Source organism: Astyanax mexicanus, chromosome 25 (assembly GCF_023375975.1).
Source record: "Astyanax mexicanus isolate ESR-SI-001 chromosome 25, AstMex3_surface, whole genome shotgun sequence".
Taxonomy (NCBI): Eukaryota; Metazoa; Chordata; class Actinopteri; order Characiformes; family Acestrorhamphidae; genus Astyanax; species Astyanax mexicanus.
In genome coordinates this window covers 14,376,247-14,389,684 of record NC_064432.1, presented here as the reverse complement: position 1 = coordinate 14,389,684, position 13,438 = coordinate 14,376,247, and the positions used below count along the sequence as shown (strand labels likewise).

The 13,438-nt window shown below is 34.7% G+C and overlaps 1 protein-coding gene across 1 annotated transcript; it reads right to left on the bottom strand.

Moving 5' to 3' along the window:
• Positions 1–213: 213 nt before the first annotated feature.
• Positions 214–12,375, bottom strand: LOC125787851 (uncharacterized). The gene is made up of 2 exons (XM_049472654.1): positions 11,934–12,375; positions 214–9,324 (listed from the first exon to the last, which is right to left on the bottom strand). The coding sequence occupies exon 2, from the start codon at positions 9,322–9,324 to the stop codon at positions 685–687; it is 8,640 nt and encodes a 2,879-aa protein (XP_049328611.1). The 5' UTR covers positions 11,934–12,375; the 3' UTR covers positions 214–684.
• Between the last annotated feature and the right edge of the window lie 1,063 nt (positions 12,376–13,438).

Below are 13,438 nucleotides of genomic sequence, written 5' to 3'. Positions count from 1 at the left end.
GTGTTGTTGTGGGCAGAACACACCAATTAGTAAAAGTACTGTTAAAGATCATAATATAAATATTTAAATTCATATTTTTAGGTTTTAGTGTTGTTGTGGACAGAACACAGCAACAGTTATAGTCTGGTACTGGTTTCACAAGGATCCAGAAGCACAGCCTAACACTATGTTCATGGTCCATTGTCTCAACCACCAAGTACGCAGACCTATTTAGCATTAGATAAAGATGATTAATAAAAGTCAAATCATAATATAATAAATATTTAAGAGCAGTTTCTTAGGGTTTTAGTGTTGTGAGCAGAACATGGCAATTTGTGAAAGAACTATAAAAAATCATAATATAAATATTTAGGATCATATTTTTAGGTTTTAGTGTTGTTGTGGACAGAACACAGCAACAGTTATAGTCTGGTACTGGTTTCACAAGGATCCAGAAGCACAGTCTAACACTATGTTCATGGTCCATTGTCTCAACCACCAAGTACGCAGACCTATTAATAAATAATAAATAAATAAATAAATAAATAAATAAATAAATAAATAAATAAATAAAAATTAATAATTCTGCAGCTGTATACATTTACATTACCTAGATACCTATTTGTTGACACAAGATAATTGGACTATGCTTAAAACGTACACATTATATTAGTGTTGGATGGTGTTTATAATTTAAAGGAATGCTTATGTTTGTGAAAATGTACAGTAAATTGCTTCATGTGAACTAAAATACACTGGCATAACTTGTGTATTGATAATATATTTAGATGTTATTTTCTTGTACACATGATCAATTAGCGTTCCATTTTCAGTGGTACATTCTGTTACACACTGTGAATAGCCTAGATTTGCCATAAATGTAGACATAGCTTGAGTTTTAAGTTCATCATGGTTCCAGTCACCAATTATGAAGATGTTATCTGACAAATTGCTTAATGTATTACATAATTTAGTGATGTATTTTTGAAATAAGGATAATTGATACTGTGGTGGTCTGTATATCACAACTACGATTATGTCAAGTTTGTTGAATTGACATATCATGCATTCTACATTTACACCTGAAATGTCTAAAATAGTGTAATCAATGTTATGCTTGCAGTATATTCCAACACCCCCATTTTTTTGTTGTTGAATTGATTTTAACAGAGGGTTGTCTGAATTGTAAGCAAGACAACGTGGAGCACTATGAAATTGGTAACCTTCAATGTGAGTGGAGTCACCTGATACATTTGCAGGTAGCCAAGTCTCTGTAACAGCTATACAATTATAATTAAAGGGTTGGACGGAAGCAGTTAAATCTAACAAATGACAGCTTAGACCCTGAACATTCATTAAAAAAACTGAAAAAGAGTTCTGCGTTTTAATTGGACTGACATTATATAATGAAAATTGTGCCATGTTATTAATACATTCCTGGATATTACTTCTACAATAAATTGCTTTATCAGCAAAATCCTGAATGATTAACCCACTTAAAGTCTCTACTCGACTTAAAGCAACATAAGCCTGTCCAGGTGCAAAAATCTTTTTGAGTGATACAACAGCTTGTTTTACCGTTAGTCCCTGCACTTTATGCACAGTACAAGCCCAAGCTAACTTTAATGGAAATTGTTTGCGCAATCCTCCCTTGCTGTTAACTCGCTCCTCTTCCAAATTAACTGGTGTTGAATGCAGTATGTGTCTAGGTGGTGGTATACGTTTTCTTGTATTTTGTCCAACTTTTTGATCATCAAACTGAACAAACACAGTTTTCACCAATGTGCTATTTTTATCATGTGCTATGTCTGTAACAGTACCACAGACACCATTCACAAGCCCATCGGTAACATCAATATTTTTAATTAGCATTACTCGTGCACCTTCTCCTATTAACAACTTTTCTGGTAAGCATGAATTAAATACTTTAGAAAAGTGTCCGTTTTTAAGCTGCATTTTTCCAGTTTGCCGATTTTTTTCATAATCTTGTGCCTCTACACAAATATGTTCAGGGCAAAATGCAATAATTTGCTTAACATTATGCTCTTCTACCTGAGCATTTGTTGCAAAAATATGCAGCGCAGAAGTTGTTTCCCCAGTTTCCCTCTGTTTAAGTGTCTTCACATCCTGCAGTGATAATGGTGTAGACCTGTGATGTGTACGTAGCCTATTCAGAATTTCGGCAAAAGCAGAGTCTTTTTGTCTTACAATGGTGGTTAACTCTGACTTAGAAAATATGCCATTCCACAAATCTAATGGGGCATTTTCCAAGTATAGTGGTTTACCCTTTACTGGAGGCAGCTGAAAAAAGTCCCCTACTGCAATTACACTAACTTTCCCAAATGGAGCGTAGTCGCCTGTCTGCTTTATTTGTCTTAACCTACCATGAATGTAAGCTAGAAGACTGTGATCTACCATAGAAATCTCATCTATGATCAATATATGTAAATCACTTAATAAAACACGCAACGTATTCAATTTTTCTTCTCCTAAAGGTGTGTAGGGAAGTTTTACATCTGTCCCTATTGAAAATGTTGAATGAATTGTCCCAGCTTCCAAATTAAATGCAGCAATTCCAGTAGGAGCTGTTAATAGCACTGAAACCTTGTCTGGAGCACTTGAAACCTGTGATAAAAGCCTGGTTGCTTCATAATGAATACTCCTGATTAAGTGTGTCTTCCCTGTTCCTGCACCTCCAGTAATGAACATATGGAAAGGCTCTGGCTGTTTCCCTCTAACTTTCTCTAAACACCACTGTCTTACTTGATAAAATGTGTCTTTTTGCTCAGAGTTAAGAGACCTCAGCAGATTCAGAGCATCTGATCTACATAGTACATTTAGATTACGTTCAAAACAATTGTTCTTTCTACTTTGAACAGATAAATCAGGAATTTTATCTACATGCTCCTCAGCCTCTACAGGTCTTTGTGTTTTTTCCTCCTGGCATTCTAAGCGCTCTGCCTCTTGCTCCGGACACATCTCACACCATGCATCTTCTAAATTACCATTATCAACTACAACATGCTGAACTTGAGCAAGAATTTCATCGTCTTTCTCAAATAATTGCTTATTAGCATCCACTACATTTTTGACATATTGTACAGTGCCATTTAATTCATATTGGCCATTGTGATAAAATAGTTCAAATGTTGGGAAGTCAGCTGGTTTTAAGTCATTTTCACAGCGGTATGGCAAGAATAATTGCAAAATACTCTGATAATATTTTTCTGGGTTGGAATCAACCGAGAATCTTGCGTATCTGACTATCGCTGGCTTTGATCTAGTTCTTTTTTTAACAAACCCTGCATTGTTTTGCAGCTGAATTTTGTCTGCACACTTCTCTGTTCTGCCCACAACACGATATTGAGACACAAATACTGCTATACACATGTTCTGAAAGGGGTCTCTTACTGGCCTTGCTTTATAACGATCAACATGGTTTGTCATCCACATGGCTTTTTCAGTAAGCTCATTTGACTGTGCTTTTTGCTGAAGTACTTTTAGCGGTAAACTCAGGCGAACACAATGATCTCCTGTGGGTATGTACTCGACTTTACGTGAAGCTTCTTTTAGGTGCATATTTGTGAGCCTATACACTGCTTCTTGAGCACCTACATCCCGATTATGTAAATAAACACTGCCCAATTGTTGCAATGTGCCTTTTACATCAACATTGTTGTGCTTTGAAGCTTCACGATGGGCAGCACTTAATAACAATCCCATCTCCTTTTCAGCCTTGGAAATGTATGAAATGATGTATACAATGCATGCATATGCATCTACTATATACTGAATATCCATATTAGCATTCCAAGCCTTTAGTAAATTTTTATTATAGGGATTTACCCACAAATCTGTAATTTCTCTTTTCAGAACAACTTGAGTTTTTTTGCCAGCAATGTTATACGCCAGTTCAAATTTTTCTTGGTCAATACCAATACTGTCAAACAACTCAGAAACTGTACTACTAGTATTTGTGTCTGTAGATATAGCTGACTTTACCATAGCTAATATTTTTGTTGCCTGTTCTTTATTCATGATCTTATTTGAAACTTCACAAGAACATGCACATGAAACTGCACTGCAACTGCACTTTTTAGTTGATTCCTCTTCTCTTTTTTTTCTAGAAATAAAGGTTTTATTTGAAGGTGGTCTCGGAAAATTAAAACGACATACACTGTTACGCTTTCGACACGTTTTTGAATGCCTCCTGCTGTGCATTTGAACAGTTGAGACAATTTCAACAAGTTCACTGTCATTGCTCGGTAATTCAGATGATATGTATTGGTCTATGAATTTTACCACATCATTGTCATTATCTTTATCAATTTGGGGAGCATTGTCCACCCAAAACATTGCATGTACATGGGGACTCCCTCTTTGCTGAAACTCGACACGATAAAAGTAATCCACTACTCTACCTATCGGATTACTGGGTGACAAAATTACTTTATTCAAAAATGTATGCCATCTAAAATCAAACATGCGTGCTGCTATGACTGGGTTACGCCGCAATAGGCCACATTTATCTGCCCAATCTAAACTGTCTACACTATCAGTCCTGTCTTCCTGTTGCAGCATGCTTTGTAATAAATTGTCCCATCTCATATCTGCTGAACTGAAGGAACAAAAAAATGTTGGTATGCCAAGCTGTCTTACCATGGCAAACAAATCCTTTTGAACACCTGACCAATACACAGGAGTTCCTCTGATGGGTCGAAGAAACCTATAACCATCATCACAGTTCAGAAACTGCTTTAGGGTTTGCCTATCTTTCACTAACTCTGCAGAAAATTCCCTAGATGTGTTTGAATTGTGGCCTTTGCGCATTGCTATTGATATGCTAGATGAAACCTGTTCTACTTCACTCATGTACTGGGCATAAAAGATGTATTCATTATTATTAGCAAACCTTTTATCTGCACTCAGAATACGATTGTTAAAATAGCGTGACAGTGTAAGCCGCTGATTTCTAAAATCATGAAAAGTTGGACCCCCCATTGGAAACAATGCTGGAAAGCTTTTGGCCTCATTACTTTTGTCAGAAAGTAACCGAATGGGATTGTTACCTTCTGCAGGAGCTATATTTAAAATGTTATCATATTGATCTAAGATTTCTTGGCCTAAATCAACTGGCTGAAGACACGTATCCATAAACATACCATGCGTTTGTCTGTCATGCAAAGTCTCATCACATTCAATGTGTGGTTGTTCTGTCTCTTCAACACTGAAACCATTATTTGTTTCAAGAGTAGGTAACTGCTGATTTAATTCATTGTCTACTATATAACATTGAGTTTCACTAGATTGCTCTGTGTCTATTTGGACGTTGTTTGAAAGGGATGAATCATTATTTTCATTCATGTTTTCTAGACTTTCTTCTTCAAATTCGTTTAACCAATTTTCGTTGTAATTTATGTCAGCATAGTATGGGTTATTTTGTTTTAAATACTGCAATGCTCTCTTTACATGCTCAGTGTTGACATACTTATATTCATAATGTCCTTTATATGTTAACTTACGTTTTAGCTTAACACGCAACAGAGACCCCTCTACATTAGCTCGTGGTAGCAAATTTGTTGTGTCAACAACATTTGAAGGAACACATGTGACTGGTCCATGGACACCATTTTGCGCTCCTTTAGGTAAAGCTAAGAGCTTCATAAATGGAATATGTAAAGCTATTAAATGTTGTTCTAAACTGTTAAGACAACTGAGCTCTGGTGGTACTGGTTCAAGCTGCAAGTTATTTAAAACACTTTCTGGAGGCATTATACTGTGAGACAGTTTAAAATCACAATTGTGACAAATCCACAACTGACACTTGCTTGTTGTCAACCAGAGACATGGAACATCACACACATGATCACACTTATGCAAATAGTCTTCAGTAATACACTGCTCAGCTACTGCCTGCATTTCCTTTGTAGTCTTATACTTGTCCATTTTACAATGGGACACTTGATGCTTAAACAGCAACCTATGACAAACACAACACACAAAATCTGGCCCTTCTCTTATTATAGAATTAAAGTCTTTTAAAACTTGACTGAAACATTGTTGATTTTGTTTTACAACAGAGCGTTTTGTCTTTACTTGTTCATGCACCGCACACCTAAACTCTGGATCACCAGCATATTTATCTTTACTAAATTTGCGAACTGCTTTGCTGAATTCTGTATTTGTAGCATATTTATCTTTACTTCTTTTACGAACTGCTTTGCTGAATTCTGTATTAGTAGCATATTTATGTTTACTAGATTTTCGAACTGCTTTGCTGAATTCTGTATTAGTAGCATATTTATCTTTACTAGATTTTCGAACTGCTTTGCTGAATTCTGTATTAGTAGCATATTTATCTTTACTAGATTTTCGAACTGCTTTGCTGAATTCTGTATTAGTAGCATATTTATCTTTACTAGATTTTCGAACTGCTTTGCTGAATTCTGTATTAGTAGCATATTTATCTTTACTAGATTTTCGAACTGCTTTGCTGAATTCTGTATTAGTAGCATATTTATCTTTACTAGATTTTCGAACTGCTTTGCTGAATTCTGTATTAGTAGCATATTTATCTTTACTAGATTTTCGAACTGCTTTGCTGAATTCTGTATTAGTAGCATATTTATCTTTACTAGATTTTCGAACTGCTTTGCTGAATTCTGTATTAGTAGCATACTTGCTTTTGCTGCGATTCTGAACATCAAGCCTATGCTTTTCATCTTTGGCATACTTTATTTTACTAGACATAATTATTTTTAAACGATGACCAGTATCTCTTTTGTACTTGTTTATAGTGTACATCTTCTTCTGGTTTCTGTGTATAACATTCATTTTATACTGTCTTTTCATTTCATTTTTTTTCTTTTCCCTCATGTATTTAGATTTTATTTGTTTAGGACTTGACCACAAAAATGTTACATTGGTTGCTGTGTTCTGTGTAACTTTCCCGCAGTCAGTTTCAATTACATTTAAACATTTTTTTTTTCTGTCTAAATGTTTTAAATCCGTCTCTTTTCTTTTTAATGTGCATTTGTTTTTTTCGTTACTTTGATCTTCCATCATCAAACTCTGACTATTAGCTTGTTTGCTTCCCACAGCCCGTGTTTGCAAAGGGCATGCATTCATCAACTCATGTATTTTACACAACTTATGGCAATCATGGCAACTGCCATGTTTCACGCACACAACAGTTTCATAGTGGTTACCATTTCTATGAGCCAAAAAAATTCCATCCTCTGTGATTTTTGAACCTCTGCAGTGAAACTTCAGCCATTTATCACTAGTATAAGTGTAAACATCTACACCTAGAAAATCTGCAGCAGCTTGGATTTCAATTTCTGTTGCCCAACTTCCAACAAAATTCATTCTAGACCTGTCCAAGTACTCCTTTAAGGATGTGTAATCCTGTCTTATGTCTGTACTGTACTGAGCCTCATTAGCCTGCATGTGTTTTACTATAGCAAGTCTAAATCTACGGTGGTATGCCTGATTACCACTGACTATTTGTGATATACATCTGAAGAAGCAGTTTCCATCACCCACTATGTTTTCTGTTCTACAAGGTTTGCCTAAATCCCCATACCTGCCTGGCACCATACCAGACTTTTCTTCAAAACTTACATTTAACTTATTACATATAGCCTCAGCTACATCTTTAGACAGTACACTAAACTGATATTTAACACTGGGCATTTCTTTCATGAAAGTAACATCATGTGTATCTTCAGAGGAGTCACAAGAACTAGAATCATCAACCAACATGCACTCACTAGTGTTACCCACTACTCCTTCCAAGCAACTTTCATTGTTTTCCAAATTACTCACAGCAGGACAAATATCAACCCCTGTAATCTCAAAATCATTTGATTCAAGCAGTGTTTCTCTATCTAAAACCCACTCATGCACCAAAGCAACAATGTCATGAAGTGAAGGAAAGTACAGAACAATGCTTTTCCCCTGACTGTTTGTCCTACCATACACATCCCGTGCGTGAGAATCAATCAAAGCAAACTGATCATTTACGCGAATTATAGCACAGGTCCTCTGATCATAAGTGAAAAAACATCTGTCATGCATTGAAAAGATTTTTTCTAGACCACTTATTAAACTATATGCAATGCCTGATCTGAGAAGTTCGCCATCCTCTACATTCACATCCCCTACCACGGGGTCACTAAATGTAAAAGTATAATCAGAATCACCAATGCTGGCTGTTTGTGGCAAGTCTGTTACAAGTAGATACTGGTCTTCACTACCATCAGTAATCAGGCCTTGTGTTCTACAAAATGAATAAAACTTGTTTCCTGAAATTAGAACACTGTCTAGATTTTTTGTGTTCCACCCAATGACGTTTTTCTTTTCATGCATTACCATAGCTGCTAATGAATTAGCCACACATTGACGCCCACCGTTTCTCCCAAATCTAGAATGCCCTTGATGAAAAGAACCCTGGACACATCGAACACTGTTTATATCACACTGAACATCTGAATCATGGATAGCTTCCATTTTGACTAATTTCCTTTTTTTGGGGGTTTGCACAGTAGACTTTCCAGCTTTATCATTTGCCATCCTTTTCAAATTAACATAACACTCCTTCAGTTCAACACCTTCTGGAACACAGACTTTTTGTTCAGAGATTTTCACAGGACTTTCATGCATACCGTTAGCAGTACTTGGACAATGCATTGATGAAACCTGTTCATCAGCCAACCTCACCATTACACTAGCAACAGAGAACACCTTTGCTTTTAGCTTCTCAAGCAATGTTGTGAAAAACAGCATGGTTTCATTCAGACTAGTGTGAAATTGTGCTACACAGACGCCAAAGTCACACGGCAAACCAGAAGAATTGCAAGCGTTAAAATCCAAAACAATGAAATATTCATTGTGATACACAACTGCACAGTGATATCCATCTAAGTTTAACAAACAGGACTGTTGATCAAGCAATGTCTCTTGTAAAGCACTAGAAAACTCCAAGTAATCACAAGAACCACGTATTACTTTACCTAGAGAAACATCAGCCACTCTGTTGAAAGCATTATATCTACCAGCCAAACCCTTTGTAGGTTTCCTCTCCTCCAAAAGTATCCTTCCTTCATCACAAATTGAATCCATCACACCAGCCTTCCAAGTACACACATTTGACACTTTATGCCTAATAAGACCTAAAACACTACAAATCTCTGTTCTTTCATTGTTTCTGTCGAGCAACCTGAAATGCTTGGTACCACACACCAATCCACCAACTAATTTAGAATCGCAGCAGCACTGCACATCAACCACAGTACTCACAGTCTTGGGCGCACGCCTCATTCTGAATGACTTTTTCCGTGGCATCTGTAAAATAAAGTAAGACAATTTTCATTAATAAAATGCACTTCCAGTTACACTATTACACAATTTACAAAACATACCTCTTACAATTAGAATACAGATTATACTACAGATGCATATATAACATGGTGTGAACATTAAATATTATGTAGTTACATAAACTATAATTAAATGCTTGTCCAAAACATATTGTGTCTGAATAAACTATTAGCTAAAGGTTATCAGAATGCATCATGCATAATGATTGTTTAACCCTTTGATACTTTGCCTTTGCACAGCACTTCTAATTCACAACATGGGTCAAAAATGACCCATACATTTTTAATATATGATATATATTTGCAATAAATTAAGTGATTCAGAACTTCAGAATCTCTGAATTAACTTGTTTTTGATCACTATACATCCTTATTTAAAATGTTTCCGTCTTTTTAAATAAAAGCCCTGTTTGTATAATGCACACATGAGTCAAAAAATACCTGCATTCATTTTCTTTGTTAATTCATGTTAATTCATAAGGGTTTCTTTAGCACAATTTTTTATTACTTTATGAAGAAGCGGCTTTTATGGTTTTACATTGGGTTACACACATCAGACACAACCCACATTTACCATTTCACAACTCAGCTCAGCTCCCATCACACAGCTAACTTAGTATTGCTTTTAACATTATATAACACACACACATGCTGTCAGGTTTTTGGGGTAGTGAAGCGGGTAGACCCAAATGCAGACACCATATGCAGTGGAACTTTGAATAAAGCATATTTAATATAACTTTACAAGTAATTATTATTATTAGCTAGTTATAGTTAGCTAACTATAACTAAAAATGATAGTTAACTTTTAGTTAGAATGACTAAGTACATTAATGTCTATTATTATTATCTGTGTATAAAAGTCATAATCTTTTTTTTCTTTAAATTTACTGTTATTTACAAAATCTAAATTTTGCAGATTTTTTTTCCTACTGAATATTTTTTAACTGTTATAACTTTACCACATGCAGCTAAATGGCATACTGATGTATTTAGCTAAGAAGTTAGCTAAGCTTACTATAATAGTTAACTAGCTACAGTAGATTTAACAAACTAAAAAAGAATATGTACAATAATAATAATAATATAGCTTGAGAATAATAATAATAGCTTGTAGGAAATGTACTCACTCGAATGGTAACCTAAACCTAATCATATATTATGCACAGTTATATTTCACTACTGGAGTCAAATATTAAAGGTAATGTTATGGTAAAACATTACTGAGGTGTGTGACGGGAGCTGTGCTGAGCTGTGAAATAGCAAATACAAAAGCTGTTTTCTCATAAATTAAGACAAGTTAAAATGAATATTTCTGCTAAAGAAACCCTCAGCCATACCTGAAATAACACAGAAAATGAATGCAGGTAATTTTTGACCCATGTGTACATTAGAGGGGTGGTGATACAAAAAAAGCTTTTATTCAAAAATATATAGAAACTTAAAACTTACACAGCTCACAATTGACCCATGCTGCACATCAAATTATTAAAACATACTTTTTTACCTACTGAATTCATTTAGCAAACAAATAATCTCAATAATTAAAAAAAATCAAACACATACAAAAATGTATAACCATCATTTTGGCTTGTATTAAACCAGTAATAATTCATTACAATGTATTATTTTTGCAGTTAAAACTTGACTAAAAGTATTTACTTATTAGCTTTACATTTATTTATTATTATCTGCTACACTCATCACTACATTGCCACATCATAGAATAGAATTTATCTGCATTTGGTCACCACCCCCCACTTCACCCCCACCCCTGTCTGTGTGTGTTGCCCAGTTAATAGTTATGCTAATCGCCCAATCAGACTCAAAGAGTGTCTTGATGGCGGCCACATTCCTTTCTCAGCTACAACAATGAGCCCTTTTTAATCCCCTCTAGGTGACAACAGCACAGTGATGGGTGCAGGTAGCAGGTTACCTGGTTAGAGAATGTGCACATATTGCACATATGTGCAAAATATTATAGTAACTCACTATTAAACAGATTATTTTCTGTATTTAAAACAAATAGTTGAAATTGAGAACAATAAAAAAATTATTCATATTTAGTTTATGTGAAAGGTTCCCTTTCCAACGTGCATGAGCAATAGCTAACAAAACAAGTACTTTACCAATTATGTTATAGATTTTTTTGTAAATAAAATCATGTATTGTAACATAGTTGTATTGAAAACTTGACCTTTTTTTAACTTCAATTTTTTGTAACAAACATAAATTCAAATTAAAAACTCTTTGCTCAGCCAACATGGCCACTTACAATGGATATTTACTGTAAAAAAGATTGTATGTAATTTAAATACTTTACCACTATGCAGACTTTGACCCACTAATAATTAACAACATACCAATAATCCCTCATATTAAAAAGTATAGTACATCCTGGATTCTGCATGAAACTTTCTCAGCTTACTGTCACACACATCTCTATAGAGGTTGGTGCTTAAACTTGCATGACTACAATTAAAGCAACAGCAAATAACTCAGCTAGTATTTTAGAATAACTTATATTAAATTTTACACACACACATAGGGGAATTAAAAATAAATATACCATACCTTGCACTTAGACTCTTTGTAGATTAAAGTTGTCACTGGGGATATTACTTCAGCAGCAGCAGAAATCCCTGTTATATGATAATAAAAAATAATTAATTTTAAACAATTTATCAGCAAAAAATTAACATTTATTACATAATGTCTTCTGAACTACAATAATACCAGCAGAGCAACAGCAAAGAACCCACTACTAATTTAGAACAAATTTAGAATAATTGTAATTAAACCATACAGCCAAAACAAAGATCACATACCTTGGATAAAGAGTGTTGGAAGAGTAGTCTGGAAGTTGGAAGTTCTCTGATAAAATCCCTTCAGCAACAGCAGGAGAAATTCCCAGTGCACATTCCCTCCAAAAGCAACTGACTAACCTGACCAGTTGACCAACACCAGCTTTTGACTAGAAATCTGCCACTCCCACACCTGGTTGACACACCCCCGTCCACTCCTTTCACCACACCCACACCTGGTTGGCACACCCCCATCCACTCCTTGCACCACACCCACATCTGGCTAACATCCACCCCCTCAAACCCACTCCTTCCCAAACAATCTTTATACTCTTGTCATACAGTAACTCACAATGTAATAATTTATTTATATTGTTAAAATAAACCATAGTGAAATACCTTCTCATCACTAAAAATAACATTTACTTTGTAACATACATTCCATTAGCATATACAACAGCAATTGGAATAAAATATTATATGTTAATATAACTCTATTAAACAAATTAAATGTAATATTCTTTAACTTTAAATTCTTTGTAATGAACTCACTCATGTTTAAAAGATTCAAACATGCTCTATTCTACAAATCAATGGCACTTTAAATAAATGTTTATCTTAATATCATATAAAAGGTTGATTAAATAAAGATAAAACGTTTTTTTTAACAAATCATACATCTAATTTTTTAGAAAACACAGAATATACAAACCTTTACAAAAAGCAAACTTTTTCTTTCCAAATGTAGACAAAACCAAATCACTGTTTTCACCTGAAAAACACACACCCATCAAAAACACCTAAATACATACATAAAATACAGAAAATATTCTGAAATATCTGCATTTTACACTCATTTTATGCGTATGTTGTCAAACTACTCCTAGGAAATTTGTTGAATTCTCTTGGTATTTGGCAAAAATAAACATTAAACATATCTGATGACAAATTGTGAAAGAATTGTTGATATCTCAAACAAGGACTAAATGGCAGACAGAATTTTTGAGATGCCCCATCAAAACAGGAAGTGAATACATCTTGGTGTTGGTAGGTGTTTGAGGAGGTTACAATAGTTTAAAACTCACGAAACTTTACAGGCCCGCTTGACTTATCGTCGCTGTCCAATGAAAAACACTTATCTCCAAAACAGCAACTTTACAGGAGAGAGAAAAAACTTGTAAACTTTCAATAGAAGTCAATGTAAAAAGAGTTTATTTCAGGTCATTTTGAAGAGTTTCTATTGGTCCGTTCATCAAGAAATTTTGGCAAAGTGTA